This window comes from Chaetura pelagica, unplaced genomic scaffold (genome assembly GCF_000747805.2).
Source record: "Chaetura pelagica isolate M959 unplaced genomic scaffold, ChaPel_1.0 scaffold3, whole genome shotgun sequence".
Taxonomy (NCBI): Eukaryota; Metazoa; Chordata; class Aves; order Apodiformes; family Apodidae; genus Chaetura; species Chaetura pelagica.
Genome location: NW_009952974.1, coordinates 804,770 through 823,205, shown reverse-complemented (window position 1 = coordinate 823,205; position 18,436 = coordinate 804,770). Strand labels below are relative to the sequence as shown.

General features: G+C 44.2%; 1 protein-coding gene across 1 annotated transcript in view; it reads left to right on the top strand.

The window, feature by feature from the left end:
• KALRN (kalirin, RhoGEF kinase) overlaps positions 1-18,436 on the top strand; it is a gene marked incomplete at its 5' end in the record, with an annotated part of 339,046 nt that overhangs the window by 310,899 nt on the left and 9,711 nt on the right. The window contains 6 exons of the mRNA XM_009996218.1: positions 2,519-2,757; positions 3,601-3,848; positions 7,103-7,226; positions 8,870-8,929; positions 16,377-16,404; positions 16,886-17,057. Of these exons, the coding sequence (XP_009994520.1) occupies positions 2,519-2,757; positions 3,601-3,848; positions 7,103-7,226; positions 8,870-8,929; positions 16,377-16,404; positions 16,886-17,057 (871 nt within the window). The remainder of the gene's footprint in view (positions 1-2,518; positions 2,758-3,600; positions 3,849-7,102; positions 7,227-8,869; positions 8,930-16,376; positions 16,405-16,885; positions 17,058-18,436) is intronic.

Below are 18,436 nucleotides of genomic sequence, written 5' to 3'. Positions count from 1 at the left end.
GAAATAAAAGTAAGTCCCAATAATATTAGTTACAGACATTTTTTTAAACCTTGTGAGAACTCCACAGACACCACTGCAGGGGCGTTCTGTCCCTTCTCATCTTTTTTTCTCCTCTTGTCTTGCCAGGACTTAACAGCCCTGTGAGCCCCTTTTTCTACTGAAGCATCTTCATAGCCCCTATCTCTCCTGTCTTCTATGAGGCCAGCAAGGATTTGGTGGGTTAGGAACATAATCATCTGTATCTCTAAAGCTAGAAGTAAAAATAGATTTATATTAAAACACAGGTTTAAGGATTTACTTTAAACCTATAAATAAGATCCAAGAAAACAATCTTGTATCCAGTAGAGCCTGTCCAGTCCAGAACAATTTAAGTGGCTTTTAGCATGTAATCTTATTGAGGCTGACTAATCCTTAAATATGTTCTTTAGCTTTGCATTTCATTAAAGCGGATGTTTTCTGTCTTCAAAATCATATTAAGGCCACACTGAGCCAATGCTGCATAAACTTAATAACAAAATATTCCCTGTGAGTTCTTGCCCAAGCTGTCTCTGTTTTTCTCTCTTAAACAGGGAAGCCCTAAGGAGCACGGGGCTATGTACAAAGCACAGGATTTGCAATTCACTGTTCATAAATACCAAACTTACTGTGATAAAACTAATATTCAAGCTTTTCCTATTTTTCTTTGGAAAAGCAAAAGCTGCTAAACTTGAGAAACAGGCTGTGGACCAAATGATTGGCTCTTGTGACTGTTCTTTCTTTTTTTTTTTAAGGAGCAAGCCATAAAGAAAATATGTCACTGATGGATACATTTCATAAGGAAAACACTATTGAGCTCTACCTTTTTTTTTTGTTTGTGTTTTGTGGAAGTTTTTGAGAGAGAGGGCACCGTGTTTTGCCAGAAGCCCATAAGAATACTAACAGATGTTGAACAGGAGGCTGGAAGCTGTGACAGATAATGCTGGAATTAGTAGTCACAAGTGCACACTCAACTAAATACCCTTTAAAAGCACTGAGTAGGATAGGTTATTTTGAGATAGATTGCTAAGTATTCATTCAGGTCTTACTGCTAAAGACCTTGCAGCCTAATCTGCTCTGTACACTAGAAAAATGTCTTTGTCACTGACAAAAATCTCTGTCAAGTTCTTCCCAACCTTCCTTCTCCTTAATGGCTGATCTGCAGCAGGATTAAACCATTTTCAGCTGCAGTTCAGGTAAGCAAGGGAAACTGGTCATCACTGTGGCAAAAATGCAAATCACTTTTCTGACAAGGGTCACTGCATAAGTTTTGAGCCATGTTTTCTTCCAGATTCCTACAGGTCTATGTTTGTGTCCCTTTGAAGAAATGGTGATCTGGCATCCTCCTTGGTTTTTCATTGGTTTGGGGTTTTTTTAAGTGTCTTGTTCTTTAGTATTAAGCGATTTTTTTGTTGGAGTTGCCCTGCCTTTTTCAGGAAAGGGAGTGCTACAGAGCATGCTGGGTGGTGCTGAGCCATTTTGTTTTTCTTTCCTTTTCCTCTGGTTGGGAAAGACATTCTTCTTGTTGTGGTTCCCTGGTTGGGCTGATGCTGTGACATTATGTCCTCTGTCTGCCTCTCACTCGACTAGTCTCTCTGCATTCCAGTAGGTTTAGTCTGGTGCATGTACACAGTATTCACTGACTATAAATCACCCCTTAAAGCCACATGATATGCAAAAATAAAACCCATAGGTCTGGGGATAGTAGTCTGAGTCTAGCAAATCTGTTCCTTTCCCAGTCACATGCCCTGGTCCCTTCTCCTCCAAACAAAACAAATTCTTTATTTCTTTACAATCTGGCATTTTTATCCTTCATTTTCCCACTGTAAGCTCTCTCCATGACTATGAAATGTACACTCTCATAAGCACACTTTCTTTTTTAAGGATTATGGAGCTGTTTCATGTTGCTTATGGGTATTTTCTGGAGAGTTCTGGACTCCTGGGATTATTGTCTTCATGCTTTCTGCATCTCCTAACTGCTGGTCATTTCTAGCAGTAGCCTTGAGCCAAAGTAGCTCATATAGAAAGCAGAGAAAGACAAGTTGCAGTGCACCATGTCTGAAGAGTAGTATTCACCCTCTCTTGGGACTGCACAAATGAGACTTCCAGGTGTTTTCTGAATATACTGAAATTCACTGTGAATGAGCTGAGCATCTCTCACTCAGGCTTTCATTTATTTTGACTACAGGAGGCAATTAAGTTGTGTGATTGCAAGGAGAATGCAATTCTGTATGGTATGAATGGCAATATTTCAGCCCTCTGTGTTGGTTAGAGAAGCTGTTCTTCACAGCATGGAGTGCTGTGTTCAATTCACATGCAGTGCAATGTAAAACACTTGTGTCCTGTCTAGCCATGAACATGCTCTGTACTTCCAGGGGTGGCACCTCCTGTTCCTGTTTGGTTTGCAACTGATGTCTCTGTTCCATCTGAATCACCCCCCACACCCTGCAGCCCTTTGCAAGGTCACTGAAAGCATACAGCTTATTCTTGTCCTCTTTTGCAGCTCTGCAGTCTCCCATAGAGTACCAACGCAAGGAAAGTAGCACAGCAGTGCTGAGGCCCCAGACCAGCAGGGTCCCTCAGCCCAACAGCAGACCCTATTCTTCTGTTCCAGTAGGGTCTGAGAAGCCTTTAAAGGCTACAACTCGTAATCCATCTCTCCCACCCTTGAAGATATCTACCTCCAATGGCAGCACAGGGTATGAACACTCACAGCCTGGAGACAAGTATGAACAAAGCAAGGTACTGAGCTCATCTGATAAAACATGATCTCATAGCCCTTTTCTTACACCATAGATGATCTGTGAAATTACCTTTAATTATCAGCTAACCAGGCCAACAGGAATCAACGTACTGAAGCAATGGTGTAAAATGTGTTTTGGGATTAAACAGAGCCTGCAAAAACTGGCAGGAGAGCCTGCAAAAATGGCATCTGGATAGGTGCCACTTCAACTGGGCAATGGAGACAGAGCCTGAGCCTGGAGTGCTGATTTCAGTGTTTTTCAGGACATGAATGTCCATCCATTTGCACCACTGGCAGCAGCAATATTCAGGCTTCTCCAATATCCATTAACTACCCATTTCTGAAGAGGTCTGCTTTGATGGCACAGGGAAGTGTAGACTTTTTCCCACATAACAGCTCAGGGGGTGCCAGCTGAAGATCACAGTTTGGGTGCACATGTGCTGCACACAAACCACCAAAGAGTCAGTAACCATCAGCACTGTTTGCACCCTGCTGCTGGCTGCAGTTGACCAAAGCCACTTTCCAATATGACCTATATTTAAGATCATGAGGTGTATGAGTATTCATTCAGCTCCTAATGCTTTGTTGGTCTTCCCTCACTGTCTGGGACACTGTCACTGGCAGCTGTGAAATCTAATATGAAATAGGAGGTTGGTTTGTATCAGATTATCACCACCTTCCAGATCCTTAAAATCCTTTTCTACCAATGTGAACTTACGTGTTTTGTATCTTTTTCCTTGGTACAGTTAGGCTGGAAATGAAGTGGTGGGATTGCTGCTGGAAAAGGCAGGTTCCTCCGTGCCACCTGCTCTCACTGGTTTCTGTTGTGTCCATTTTCACAGACTGATATGGGAGGGTGCAATGGGACCTCTTCCATGGTGGTGATTAAAGATTACTATGCACTGAAGGAGGATGAGATCTGTGTGAATCAAGGAGAGGTGGTTCAGATCCTTGCTATCAACCAGCAGAACATGTTCCTGGTGTACCAGCCTGCAAACGACCACTCTCCTGCTGCTGAAGGATGGATCCCTGGCAATATCTTGGCTCCCCTCACTAAATCCACTACAGATAATAGCGACGGAAGCATCAAGTAAGTGCCATGTTGGCTTCACTGGGAGCACTGTGTGGATTTTTTGAGGAAAAGAAATAATAAATAAAAATAAACAAACCCAAATGGTAGGGAATTCCTGGAACAAGCCGAGTAGTCAAAATCTGCAGCATCGGGCAGCCGTGGTGGATGGCTCGGGTTGTGCTTATTTTCATTTTGTGGGGTTTTGTTTATACTTTGGAGAGAAATAAAACCATAGACTGTTAAAGACATGTTTTATATTACACCATTTTACACCAACATGGACCTGCTTGGACTGGACTTGTATTGAGTTACTAATCTATCTATTGGTTATAACAGCATCTAGCAAAAAACCCAAAAACCCCACAAAAAAAAATCCAGGCCCTGTGTTGGACTGAAGTTTGCTTCTCAAAGAGGAGAGATTTTGTTGTCTATGGCAATTTCCTTGTACAGCTTGTATCTTTTTTTTTATTATTATTTTGATTTGGTTTGGGTTTTTGTTTGGTTTTTTTTGTTTGTTGGTTTGGTTTGGTTTTTTTCTGTTCACAGTAACTTTTGTAATATATTTTTTGGTTTGCAAGACCCCCATGCAAATACATTCCTGTATAAAGTATTTTGCACTATTTAAAAGAAAAAAGAAAAAAAAAAGTAAAAGAAAAAAGAAAAGAAAAGTAAAAAAAAAGAAGAAAGAAACTCATATTGATGAAGTCAGGTTGTGCAATATAATGGATAGTCACAATGTTTATCATTGTACCTGTAATGTAACTAATTTTAAATGTACTATTTTAAATATGTAAAATAAATTTTCACCATGAGCATGTTTTAATGAGGTAAAAGAACTAGTTTGATCCTTTTTTTGGTTTTGTTTTGAGTTTGATTTTTTTTTTTTGTTTATAACATTTTGTTGTTTATTTAACAAATGTGTGGATATATATTTTTCTTTTCTGGTTTTTAGAGATTTGTCAGTCTGAAATGACTAATGCAAGAAAGTGTTTTTTTGGTATTAAATACAGAAGGTACAACCCTCTTTTCAGTAATACCTGTTGATTTCTTTTAACATCTAAAACGACTAGTGGTAATGCATGATGTTTGCTACATGTGAGTACCTCAAGGCACAGAATTGAACATGAGGAAAGATTTTGTGACAGACTGACTAAAAAGAATAATTTGATCTCTGCTGTAGTTTCAGTTAAGAGAAATCATGACTTTACCTGTCAGTCAGCAAGTAATGCTACTATGAATTGCACGTTAAGCCGAAGGAATTGCTTAGCATGTCTCTTGCACATCCGCCGTGGCCATTCCTGGGTTCCTCTCTAACCATGATATTGCAACCACGTGCCCTTACAGTCATCCTGGCACCAGGCTCCTGGTGAAGACTTGATTTCATGGCAGCTGGACAGTCAAATTCCGCATCAAATTATGGAGCTGCATGAATTGTGGCCAGGAAGGCCTCGCAAAATTGAAAGACACAAACATTGCACTTCTCTCTTTCTCCCTGTATTGAGATTTAAAGTCTTAAATCATGTTCTCAGACTCCAGCAGCTGGAGCAACCCTGAAACCAAATACTTAAACAGTAGAAGCCCTATGGGTAAGAAATCATGTAGAGCGGGTGTTATCTTCAGCCCTGTCTAGCCTGCCTCATCATCCAGACTAATTAGTATAAGTAATAAAAGTGCTCTGTTGGCAAATACTGTACACAAAATATGTGGTCAGTCCAGTAGTGTTGGCACCATTCAGTGAGAGGTCAGGGAGTCCCTCAGCCAAGTCCTTGACTCTTCCCATATCTTAAAGGAAAACGTAACAGTGCTGAAGTGTTGGAGAACCTCCCCTGCTCTGTTCATCTAATTTGGACCTCCTCCAGAAACGCCCAAATATCAAACAGCCCTCACAGTCTGGCTGAGACATGCAGGGTGCTCTGGTGCTCCCTGTGCTCAAACATGACCTCCCGTGCCAGCTGTTTGTGGTGGAGACACTAATCCTGGTTGCACAAACAGTTGGTACGACCCAGTTCAGTCTTGTGTCAGTACAGGGAGCTGCGGGGAGGTCAGTAGTTGACTTGTTTGGTTGTTGTTTTTTTTTAATTTGAGCTATTGTACAGCTCCCATCAGGTGCTGAAGTATGACTAAAACCTGCTTAGGAATCAGAGACAGTGTTCCTGGGGGAGCGTCGGCTGTGTGGGGCACCCCTTGAGTCCTACCTTGCTAACACGCTGCATTTTATTGGCATCGCAGGTGATCGTTGGATTACATTTGTAAAATGTATCAAGGTACTGTAGACGTGACATGTGCCAAACATTGGGCTTAAACATGCAAATCAAATTTGCATGACTTCAAGGTGGGCAGATGCTTTGAACCTGGATCCCAGCTCATCACACTGCTGTTTTGAGAGCTTTCTGCTTTGGACAACATACCCCATCCCAAATCTTCCCCAACCTGCCCACTATTTAAACCAAATGAAATCCATATTAAGAACTGGTTTGTTTTTTTCTTTTTTATGTCTGCTTTGATATGCAATTTTTGTTGTCAACACAGCATTGCTCTTACAAAGGGTAACATGTTCTATTACTGGGGGTTTTCTTCCAAGAGAAAGGTCATAGGAGCGGTAATGAGGGATGAAAGGTGTACTGGAAATTGTGCCTGCTCTGGTGCCAGTCAAAATCCATGGACTGACTGATACCCCTTCTAACTGGATTGGCAAAATCAAACAGGAAATTCTTGGCTTTGAGAGGCACAGCGTTCTAGGAAATTACTTACCTCTTGGAAAGTTAATGATGTAGCTCCTATTTGTTGAGCTATTCATGTTCTGAGCAACACCTTGAATTTCTTATTTAGTTTTTTTATTTGCTCAACTGAGTAATCTGTTAAGAACATTCTCCTGTATTTACATTTGTTTCACTGCTTTTAACCAACAATTCTGAGAACCAAACTGACCTCTTCATAGCAAAAATGAAACTAATTTCTATTTGTGGCAAGGCAAGACAAAGTCCCTGAAAACCAGATGACCAAGTTCTAGTTGCCTGCTTCCATCCTGGGCATTTTTTTTCCTGCTCCATTCATTTAAACAGCAAGTGTGGCACAACATCTGCTTTGCAGAACTGTTTGGTTTGGTTTTTAACTTCAATTCTCATTGCTCAGATTGAGATAGCTGTATTGTCGGGTGGCTTTCACCTTCTAGGGATTGCAGTAATGGCAAATGTGGATGCTGGTTCCCCTTTCCAAACCCTTCCTTCCTGCTATGATTTGCCCTTTGACTGCTGCATTTTTTGGTACAACAGGAAGTCATGTTCCTGGCATACCCTGCGCATGAGAAAGCGGGCGGAAAAGGAGAGCAGTGGCAAAAATGAAGCCAATGGGCCACGTAAATCCAAGGATATTCTGGGGAACAAGGTCTCTGTTAAAGTGAGTAGGCCATCTGAAAGCTGTGTGCTGCTCTCCTGCTTCCCATCCTTTTCACCCCCTACAGGATCCTGTCCTGAGAGAAGGAGGGGATGGCAATTTTGGGTTTGCTTTTTGGGTTTGTTTGGGGGTTTTTTTAATTATTTTTTTTTCCACTTTAGTTATCTCTTTTTTTTTTCTTTTTTTTTTTTTTTTGTAGTACCCATTTTAGCAGGATTTTTGCATGCAAGATAAAATGCAGCCTTTGTTTTTCATTTTCTTTTTCCTGGCATCCCATGTGCAAGTAAGTAATCGTCATAAAAAAAAAAAAAAATAAACCACCAAAACCTCCCACCTATATATAAGTCCTGAGAGAAGGAGGGGATGGCAATTTTGGGTTTGCTTTTTGGGTTTGTTTGGGGTTTTTTTTAATTATTTTTTTTTCCACTTTAGTTATCTCTTTTTTTTTTCTTTTTTCTTTTTTTTTTTGTAGTACCCATTTTAGCAGGATTTTTGCATGCAAGATAAAATGCAGCCTTTGTTTTTCATTTTCTTTTTCCTGGCATCCCATGTGCAAGTAAGTAATCGTCATAAAAAAAAAAAAAAATAAACTACCAAAACCTCCCACCTATATATAAGGTTTAATAACTGCTCTTAAAATCAGGACAACAGTGATTTCCTGACCTCCAACCTATCCCAATCTGCAGCTCCATGAGGGCAGCTGCAGCAGTGAGAGAGAGAGCTACAGGGTGAAAAAAGGACTTTACTGAGGTTGATGAATTTTCTTTAGGCCAGTATTTCACCACATCTTAAGGGGTTCTCAACCTTGAAATGCCTAAGTTTTTATGTCTGGGGAGATGGTCTCAATGACCTTTTTCTTTCCATGTTAACAGACAGGGAAGAGATGCTGATTGGTCTTGCCAGGAAAGGGTTTTGTGTGTGTCTGTATGTGTGTGCGTGTGTCTGTGTCTGTCTCTCTTTCTCTGAGATCTCCCAGTATGGAAAAGGTTGAGAACTGTGGGGTTAAGCTCCATCTTCTGCTCTGGGTGCCTGACTTCTGTGCTCCAATTCAGAGGATCCATCCCTATAAACCGACCATGAGGCCTGCTCAGGACTCACCTGGGGCTTTCCCTCCCAGCAGAGGCAAGCAAACCCTTGGTGTGATTTTGACACAACCAAAGCCCAGCCTTGATTCAGGAAAGCACTTGAGCATGTCCTTTGGATCCACCCCTCTCTAGGAGAGCCCACAATTAAGTGTTTTCCTTTGTAGAGGCTTTCTGTCTTCTAAGCCTAGTGAAATAGCCATGGCATGTGCAAAGGGAGGAGCCCTGCTCCTCGCACCCACCCTGCAGCCAGCTGGGGAGGGCTGGGCCCAAGGGAACAAATTGCTCCAGCATGGTGGCCACAGTTCCTCCTGTTGCTTCCTTGCTGGTTTTACTACCTAAGCAACTTGCAGAATCACAGCTGCTTCTCTGGCAAAAGCATGTCTTTGCCTTTGCTTCCCTTGTTTTGTTGTCAGTTTGGTTTTTGTTTCCTTTTTTAAGAGCATTTTCTGGACTGTTATCCATTTCCATGCTGCTCATAACTCCTGTGCTGCTCTGCCCTGTTTAACCAATCTCTCTTTTAATCTCTTGTTCTCTTTCTTCCTCTTCATGCTGCCAAACAAGGAGACAAACAGCTCAGAGGAATCAGAGTGTGATGACCTTGACCCCAATACTAGCATGGAGGTAGAGACCATCATCCTTGTGATTTTAATATTTTCTTTCCAAGAACATGTGCCTGTTTTGAAATGCCTTTGCTAAAAGGGGGGGTGGGGGTGGGTCTGTATCACTCCTGGACATATGTGCCAATTAAGTGTGAGTCACAGAAAGCACCAGTTCTGGTTTTACCAAGTGTTGAACTGGAGTTCAGGCTGTCTTTGTGGTGGGAGCAGTGAAGGAAGCTGAGGAACAAGCTCCTGCTGAGCTGGAGGCTCACGTGGCCTCCCTCAGTCACTGTTTCCCACCTGGCACCTCATTCAATGAAACAATAATGCCTGCTTGTCAACTGCTGATAAACATAGCAGCTTTCTACATGAAAAACACCCCTTGTCCTGGCCATACATGCTGAGCTGCTAGTCAGGCCTGTGTTATAAATCACTGGAGCAAACACTGTCACACCACAACTACTGCTTTAAATTATCTAGATCAGAAAAGACAACTTTTCTTTTTTCTCCTAGCAGAGTGGAAAATAGTATTTCTATAAAGGTACTGAAGGAGAATGGCTGCATGAATGTACCTGTGTCACAGAAGATAGGTGGACCCAAATTACGACACATTACTCTTTTTCCAGAGTGAAGCCACCAGTTTTAGTGGCATGACCCAAGACGTGTCTTACTGAGAGAGCCCCAATGAGAGGAAAAAAAGAGAATTGTATTGACATGCACCATCTCAACAATTAACCTGAAGGCTGTCTTTTATTTTAATTGTGTTGGGTCAAATAAAGCATCTTTGAGAAGGGGGTTTGTACTACAGGAAAGCTTTTGACGCAGCTGACATCCCAGAGATTGATCCTTACCACTAAACTGTGTTATTCTGAGGAATGTGTTTGCCTTTTCAAAGAGCATTTGCCAGTTACAGCTAACAACTAGAAGTATATGTATTTGTTACAAGGCTGTGCCCAGTTATTGCGTGTAAGTCTGTATAAGCTTTAGATCACTGAAGAATGATCTACCTGTAGAGTAAAAAGTGGCTGAGACAAAGGTGTGTTGTACAGAGCTGAGTGAGGATCACCATGCTTTTTGCAGAGGATTTCTGTGTTTTGACTTTGCTCAAAGAGAGGAAAACCAGATGGTTTTGAATTGTCAGTGAAAAGTGTCTGAGTCCTTACCCTGTTGGCATTTCTAATTGGTTCTAGCATACTCTACATGGGTCTGTTGGTTTGTTTGATTTGGGTTTTTTACCATGGTACAGTCTACTGTTGTTGCCTGCCTCTCTGCTGCTCAGGAGATAAAAGCCTTTCCATTTAAACCAATCACTGACATGAAGTTTTATCTGTGGTATGAATCTGCTTTTGGGGAGTAACTTTGTGCCTTCTGTGTGACTGGATTTACACTCAGAAACCCCCTCCTGTATCTTACAGGTCACTTACAGGAGGTGACAATGTCACTGCACCACAGCCCCCAGGAGCCACAATGTTACTCATGTCTTGGAAAGCTCCATTCTGCTTCTGAGCAAAACTCTTTGGGGCTGAGCAAATATTTAAAATGGCAAAGGGAGAGTTGTGGGGGTGACTTACGAAGGTCACACTGCCCTGCAAGGAGCACCATGGCCCTCACATTGTGCTGGTTTTAGTACATCTGCAGCCTGGAGTGAATGTGGTCAGCTCATTGGTCTGGCAAAGAAATACTGGGGGGGGTAGGAGGGATTGCTGATACCCAGTATAAACTAAACAAAATCATCCAGAGAGAGAAGAGCAAGAGCTGGCTCATAAATGCCCAGGAAGCCCAAGAAGAGGCCATGGGAAAGTCTACTCTGTAAAGATCTGGGGTATTCACTACAAGAAGCCACAGTTGATCTCCCTTGCCCTTCATTATGAGTATTTGGATGCTCCTTTTCAAATGTGTTATGAGAAATTAACTGTATTAAGCCCTTGGGAGCTAGAGTCTTCTCTCATTAAAACAGAGGCAAGGCAAGATACTTCCATTGCCAGAGCCTGGTTCAGGACCTCATCACTCTTTTAGGCTTTGTGTCCTAGGCTTAAATAATTGGTAAAGATGCTGTGCTGCCCCTCCATCCCAACCTGTGTGCACACTGCAAATCAGTATCTCACCTGGTTTTCCTTTCCATTCTCCATATGGTACATCCCAGCAGAGCTGCTGGCTAGCTCCCAGGTGAGCTGGAGGCAGTGTGACTGGCTGTCCAAGGAGGGGGAAGACTGTCCTCACACCTGGCTTAGCTCATGACTAATTTTAAAAACACTGGGAGTGCTGGTAGGAGAGCTGTGTCCTGGCCACCAACATTCAGAGGTGCTTGAGACCCTCCCTGTGTCATTAAGATGGAGTCATCAGCAGCTATTATTTCAGCCAGATAATAGCAGGGCAGGTCACCTGGCTTCTTTTACAGGGCTGTCACCCCTGACGTCCCTTTTCCTCCCATCGTGCATGAGAACATACACCCTGTGCTGGAATAGAGAGAGCAGCCTCTAAATGCAAAGCAGCCATATTAATTACTTGGAAAAGTCAGTGCAATTTACCTCCAGCCTACTCACACTGCACAAGAAGTTGGTTACGCTGGTTGCATTATCCATGATGTCCCACAGCTGCTGTGGCCTTTCAGACCTGGTTTTGCTTGTTATTTATAAAGTACAACATATCTGTTCAGTGGAGTCCAGTTTTCTGAAGCACTTTGTTTTGTTTCAAGGGGCAACAGATGGAAAGAAATGATGCAGAACATACATAGTGAGAGCAGGACACTGAAATTCTGAGTGACTGTTTAAAAGAGCTAAAATGTAACTACTGTATTTTTGCCCACATAGAGACATGGAGAACTGGCCCTGGAGAATGTTCCATTCATTGTAGCTTTGATTAGAAATAGTATTGCTTCATGTTTGTTCCTTTTCTCTTTGTTTATCAGTCTGTAATGGAAGTGTGTAAGGAGGGAAATGAAATATTATCTCCTGGTTTTCTGCTTTGCTCTGTTCTTTCACAGAACAGAAGGTGCAAACTCACCTGCTAGGCATGGGAGTGCAGGAGCAGGCACGTAAGGAGCATGTGCAGCCACGTGAGGGGTAGGAGTAACCTATATTTAGGAAAGATTGGAAACTGCCTTTGCACATGTCTGTAGCTAATTGCACAGGGACAGGCAGCTCTGCTTCTGGGAAGAAGGTGTTTACCTTGTGAATCAGTAAATACTATCCACACCCAAGTCTGAGGTCCTGGACAATGACATAACTAATTGTCCTACTATTCTGTGTAGTAACATCTCATGTGGTTTCAATATAGCTGAAGGGATCATAAGTCAACTCTGTAAATCCCATCAGGCTACCTCTCTTGTCCAAGTGAATGTCCTTCCAGCAGTCAGAAGACCTGACTGAGCTGAACCTCCCTAAATTCAGCAGCAGCTCCCCCGGGCTTTGGGGTGGACCTTTCATGTAGGGATCTGACATGAGTCCAGATGTCTTGGTTCACAGAGCACAACTCCAACTGCAGTGTGTTACCAGGAAGCCTGAGCAACTCCCAACTGTCACCCCATGTCTAGGGTTTGTTCCAGTTCCTTAGCTCTGCAAAGGAGAGATGAAGTCCAGGCCCACCCCAAGTCAGTGGAAGTGCCATCATTAGATTAGTGAGCTGGGGTATTGCCAAGGAACTCAAGTCAGGTTTCGTAATCTGTTTTTTTCAGTTATGACATTTTAGCATGTGAAGAACTACTCAGAGACACTTAGAGCTAGATAAGCACTAGGAAACATATTATAGGGAGGAATATTGTGTTAGCAGCCCCACACTCCAAGCAGTTGAGTAAGTAATGGTTTGGTGGCTACAGCCTTGGCTCCAAGTCAATGCTCAGCTCAGGCCAAGAATTCCCAAGTGCTTTAGGCAAATGCCTTCACCCCCTGCCTTTGGCCATCCATCTCCAGAGCAAATCTAACATACTCCCTTTGCAAGGTCTTGTACAGTACTGGTAAGAGAGCCTTTCCTGGCCTGGCACCACAGTATGAATGAGTGCAATCCTGAGAACCTCCTTTGTTTCTCTGGGCTGGTATCCATGGGCAATACTACTCTCCTGCTGCCCTGAGTGGCCAGGGATTGCTGAGAATGACTAGGAAGGTGGCTCATCCGGTGTGATAGTCTGAGCTGGCAGTGGAGGCAATATCATTTAGCTTTTGGGAGAGGAAGAAGTGACCTGCTTTATCTGCAGGAAGAAGGTAGAGTGCCACAGCGAGGTGCTGGAGTACCACAGACATCCCATGGCTGCGTCCCTTGGAGCACACCAGACATTAGGACCTTGCAGGGGGAGTTTGACATGGGGAAGAGGACTTCTGTGTGACAAGAATGCAGTTACAAAAGTCAGCATCCCTTATGGCTTCTCTATCAGTCTCAAAGGCAGCTGAGTCCATCCATCCTGAGAGCCAGAAGGCATCCCCACTCCCCACCCAAAGACTGCTGCCATAGGATCATCATCAGCAGCTGCCATTCTCCCATCTTCAGTTATTTTTTCCCTTTGGCAGATCTGTCCACAAGTAGTGGGATATCAGGAAATCTCTCTTGTTAATTTGTGGATTTTAGGAGGGGCTGAGGGGAGCACTGTGAACTTGTTCCCCTAAAAGTTTCAGAGAAAAAGTTGGCTTAATTCCTCTGTAACTAATTTCTTTTTTTTTTTTTTCCATTTCTGAGACTCATTAATATTTATTTTTTTGAGTGAGGGAGCAATGAACATGCTGCTGACTCTGCTACCAGCATGTGCAAATGCATCAATATTTTATTTTAGCCTGAGGAAGAAGAAGTGCCATAAAGTGTTTACAAAATGCTGAGTTGTTCGCCTTGGAGTAAACATGCCCTCTACTGTTTAGCTAAAGCATGGACCTTGTTACTGAGGGCTTGGTTTGCAGCCTTGCCTTATGTTTTGGGGGAAAAACTATTCTTGCTCCTGTTTTTGATGCAGTCCCTTCAAATGCTACTGCAATGTGGCACTGGAAAAATCCAGGCACCCACTGTCCCCTTCTGTGCACTGCGTGTGTCTGGGCTGGGCTCACACCTGCTTTGGGGAGGTGGGTTAGACATGGTGAGGGCATCTCTGCCACAGAGAATCAAGCCCTGGCCAGGGCCAGAAGCCCTTGCAGGCAGCAGAGCTGTGATGCAGAGCCTTTCAAGCCTGGCTGTTGGCACTGCAGGATGGTTCCTGCTTCCCAGCAGACACAGTGTGTAGAAATGAAAGACAAGCTCTTGCTAAGAATTAGGGCAGTCAGAGTCACTTTGCAAGCAGGCTTTGCTGCTCCTGCTGCAGATGCCTTTCTATCTTTATAACATGAGCTTAACAAACCAGGAAAAATGGGGCCCAGTGTTGCAAAATCATGAGTGGCTGGATGCAGCATCTGTGCTGCTTTTTTAAAGCCTGGCTCTTACACCCTCTACATGACCCCTTTTCTTTCTCTAAAGATGCCCTGCAGTAAAGAAGCTAACTAAAAATGTGGCAGAACATGTCTGGAAACCTGGTGGCCTAGTGCCTGGGCCCTTTTGTGGGTGTTTACTTAGATATTATGGGTGAGCTTGGCGATAACATCCACATCCTGGTTTTGCAAAAAACAAAACAAAACACCAAAAACATTTAGATCCTAAGTTGCTTTGATCCTTGCAGGTCCCCAAAGGCATTCAGTTATGCACCTCGTGTGCTTTTCTTGGTTTGAGCCCTGACACAGCACAGGCTGGAGAAGGGAGAAGCAAGGTCTGCTTCTGGCTTTTTCATTGAATAACCCTCACCCATCTTCCCAGTTCTTTATCTCAGCCCCCTTCCCTCCAGCTCCCTGTCTTTGCCTGGTCAGCATTAGACCCCACGTTACTCCAGCAGAGGCCATTTCATGGTCTCTCCTTGTCACCTCGTGCGGGTTTTCTCGTTTTAGCCATCATTGTATCAGCAGCAGAAACTCTCCTGCTGGCAGAGGGAGTGTTGCAGGTTTTCACCCACACTGGGCCAGTCCACGGGTACTTCATCCAACGAAAAAAAGACAATCTGTCTCATTTCAACTAAATTTATATTTCTAGAAGAAACAGGCAGTCACGTTTCTTACCTGAGAAGTGAGTGCATTGCTGACCAAGTTTCATCCCTTAGGATTTGTACTTGCCTGATATGGACCAATACAGAAGGTGGTGTGAGAAGTTTTTGGGTTGGGTAGTTCCATCTCCAAGGTTTGCTCCCTCACAGGCTGGGCTGGCAGCTCCTGTGGTGCAGGTGGTGTTTGCTGGGATTTCTTCAGGGAGCCCTTGTCAGCGTGAGGCCCCAGGTCACCTTGTGCATCTCGTGGCTGCCATGGCCAGGGGTGCTGGGCTGTGAGATCCTCCTTCAAATCACTACAGACTGAGTGGGGCTTCAGGGCTGAGCCTCATGATGTTTTTCAGATAGAAGAAAAGTGAAACTCCACAAAAGTCATGTAACCAGCAGCATGTCTTTCCACCTGGTAATCTTGAGGAGTGCAGAGTATTCCCTGAGCGAGTGATGTGCAGAAGCTGGGGATCCTGCACCAACCCCATAAACACCATCACTGCTCTTTGCCTTGTGTAGGACCTCCTTGGGGCAAGCAGGGGCTTTAATACAGGGGAAAATGTGCTTGAGAGGGCCATCTTTCACCTTCTTTTCTCTGACAGGAGAGTCCCTTGGATTTGAAGCCCACTGTGTTGCCCATGTGAGCATCTCTGGCAGCACCATGTGCCATGGAATCCATGGAATCATAGAATAGTTTGAGTTGGAAGGGACCATAATCCCCATTTCAGTGCACAGCACCTCTCCCTGCTCACCAGCAGCCCATCCTGAGCCCCTTGCTTACAGGGATTTCTGCTCTTCAGAGCAATGCAGTCCAGCTTTCACCTTTCTGTGAAAGCCCTGAGAAAGAATAATTGGGAAGAGTTTCTTGCATGGTATCTGACAGATTTTCCAGTTTTTTGCACATGCCATCATTTTCAAGAGGCTCTGGGAGATGCTTGGCAAGTTCATCCATAAGCAAAACCAGCACCAGCAGGAAGCTGGGCAGACAAGTGGTACATGAGTTCCAAGGGCAGCAGTGTCACACGCTGGTGAGACCTCCCAGGTCTGTGGTGACTGCAGGGGCTGTGTGACCTGGGTCTGGGGCTTGGCATAGGGGAGCACAAACCACCTCCAGCAAGAAAGGAGTTAATGGCTTGAGCATCATCACCCAATCAAGGAGAAAGCAGGTCCCCCTTCCTCAGCCCCAGTGTTGTGCCTGTTGCCTGTGGTGCCTTACTGGAGTTCAAGAAGCCATAGTTTTCATTTACGTCCCCAGGTGTGCACAGGCTTGTTCAGTTTTCACCAGAAATTGCTGTGTCTGCCTGTTGTTAGAGATTGCTTGTAGCCACTGGTCAGTGCTTCTGCAGTTCTTGTCAGGCTCACCACAGTACCTCGAGAAACCAGATGTCTCTTTGTCACTGTCCAGAAAAAATAAATGCTTTTATTTCTTTGTATTTTTCAGATAATCAACCCCAATTTCATTCAAGAAGGTGAGTTAAGGAGAGCTGTGCACTGACTGGCATGGAGGGGCAAGTCAGCAGCTGTGATCTTGAGTGCAACAGCACGGTCTGCACCCACCAGCACCTACAGCAAAGGCAGCTCTGATGCTCAGCAGGGGCTGGTGTGCTCCCCAGGGAAAGGAGTCCTGCTGGGTGCTCATCTCACACAGCCCAGGGCTGCGGGCAAGGCTGAACCCACCAAACCTGCCTTCATAGAGTCTCACCCTCCTGCCAGAGCACAGGACTGGGGGGTGGACAGTCCCCACTACCTCCTTCACTGAGCTGCTGACAGTTGCCTTTTAGTGAAGGGGGAGTTTTGGTAACGTAATCCCTGGGCTCCCAGTTGCTTGGGACCCAGACCCCATAGTTGATCCTATAACATATTCTCTAGACTTTGAGGAACATCCTCAGTTGAAGGTTAAAATAAGGTGTCATGTGTGCGTCCTCATGTGTTTTGTTGGGTTTTTTTCAGTGGCTCCCGAGTTTCTTGTGCCATTAGTGGACGTCACATGCCTGCTTGGTGACACTGTGATGCTGCAGTGCAAAGTCTGTGGGCGGCCCAAACCAACAATAACCTGGAAAGGACCAGATCAAAACATTCTTGACAATGACAACAGCACAGCCACTTACACGGTGTCATCTTGGTAAGTTCCTCTTTGGATCCCAGCACAGCTGGTCACGATGGTCATGTTGCCCAGCCAGGTTACAAGGCTCATCAGAAATGCAGTTCAAGTCTGGCAATGTGTTCTGGCACGTCACTGCACCACACCTTGGCTAGAAAGGATCAGACTTTGGGGCTTGGGTACTTCTGTAGCTTCCCAACCTGACACAGGCTACATCCACAGGGTGTTGCTGGAAGATGTGAGTTTGCTCCAACTGAGCTCCTGAGCCAGCTGCAAGCTGGAAGCAACTAATGTTTCAAACATATTTGTTTGGCTAATATTGCCTCCACATTGCTGGGGCTTCTCTGCTTGAGTTTGAAGTCATGCTTACCTTTGTTAGGAACAGGAGCTGAGCAGAGCAAACCCTCACTTGGGCACTTCCTTATTTCATGTGCAGAGGTGTTAACTCCTGCAGTTTTCCTGAGCCTTTCCTTAGCTGTTCCTAAAAGTGCCTACATGTGGTCTTGGGAAGGCTAGCTGTGCTTCAGCAGAAAGATGCTGTTGTGATGTTCCCAGCCCCGACAGGGGGAGAAAGATCTGAAAAGATCTGGAGTTGAATTCAGGTCAGGTAACATCCTGCTGCTGGATGCTCTTCTGCAGTTTGTATAAGCAATTTCAGCCAAACTGCAGTGGAAATCTCTGGGAGGCAATGTTTCATGGGAACATTTCAACACTTCTGGCACAGGCTGAGATGAATTCAGGGAGCACAAAGTCAGTAGGAGTGAAAAATGAACACTAGGAGAGAAGAGATTTTTTATGTTCAATTAAAAAAAAAAAAATCACATCTGATCATGAGTTTCCTTCAGAGACCATTGGTTTGCACAGCTGCCCCAGAGCACCCAAAATTGTCTTTTTAGCCATTACTCAGTAGATCACTAGTGCCTTATCTTCAGGCTTCTGGCTAGAGTTGGGATGGGGAGATATTTCCTTACAGGGTTCTGTTTTCCATCACAGTCTTTCATCTGTGCATTGGCTCCCTGCACATTATCAGCACTTGTATTGTCTCGTTACTCATGTTTGTTTTCCAGTGAAGACACTGCCTGCCAAGGAGAGGCCCAGCAGAGTGTGGTTGTCTTAGAAATCTTGCTGGCATGAGTGTCCTGATTGCAGGGAAAGGGATATTTCTGTCCTGTTTCAAACCAGCATAGTTAGACTAGGAAAAGCCACAGTGTCCAGGCAGTTATGCTGGTAACCGTGTCTGTCCTTCTGAAGTTTCTGACAGGTGATGCATTCAAGAGGTACTCTAGTTTTGCCATCAAAGAGAGTTGTAGTTTGTTCTAAGCTGGGTCTTCAGTGCAGCTAAAGCAGTTGCACATGCAAAATCCTTTAATTCAGGCCAACTCCCTTAAATTGCATGTTGA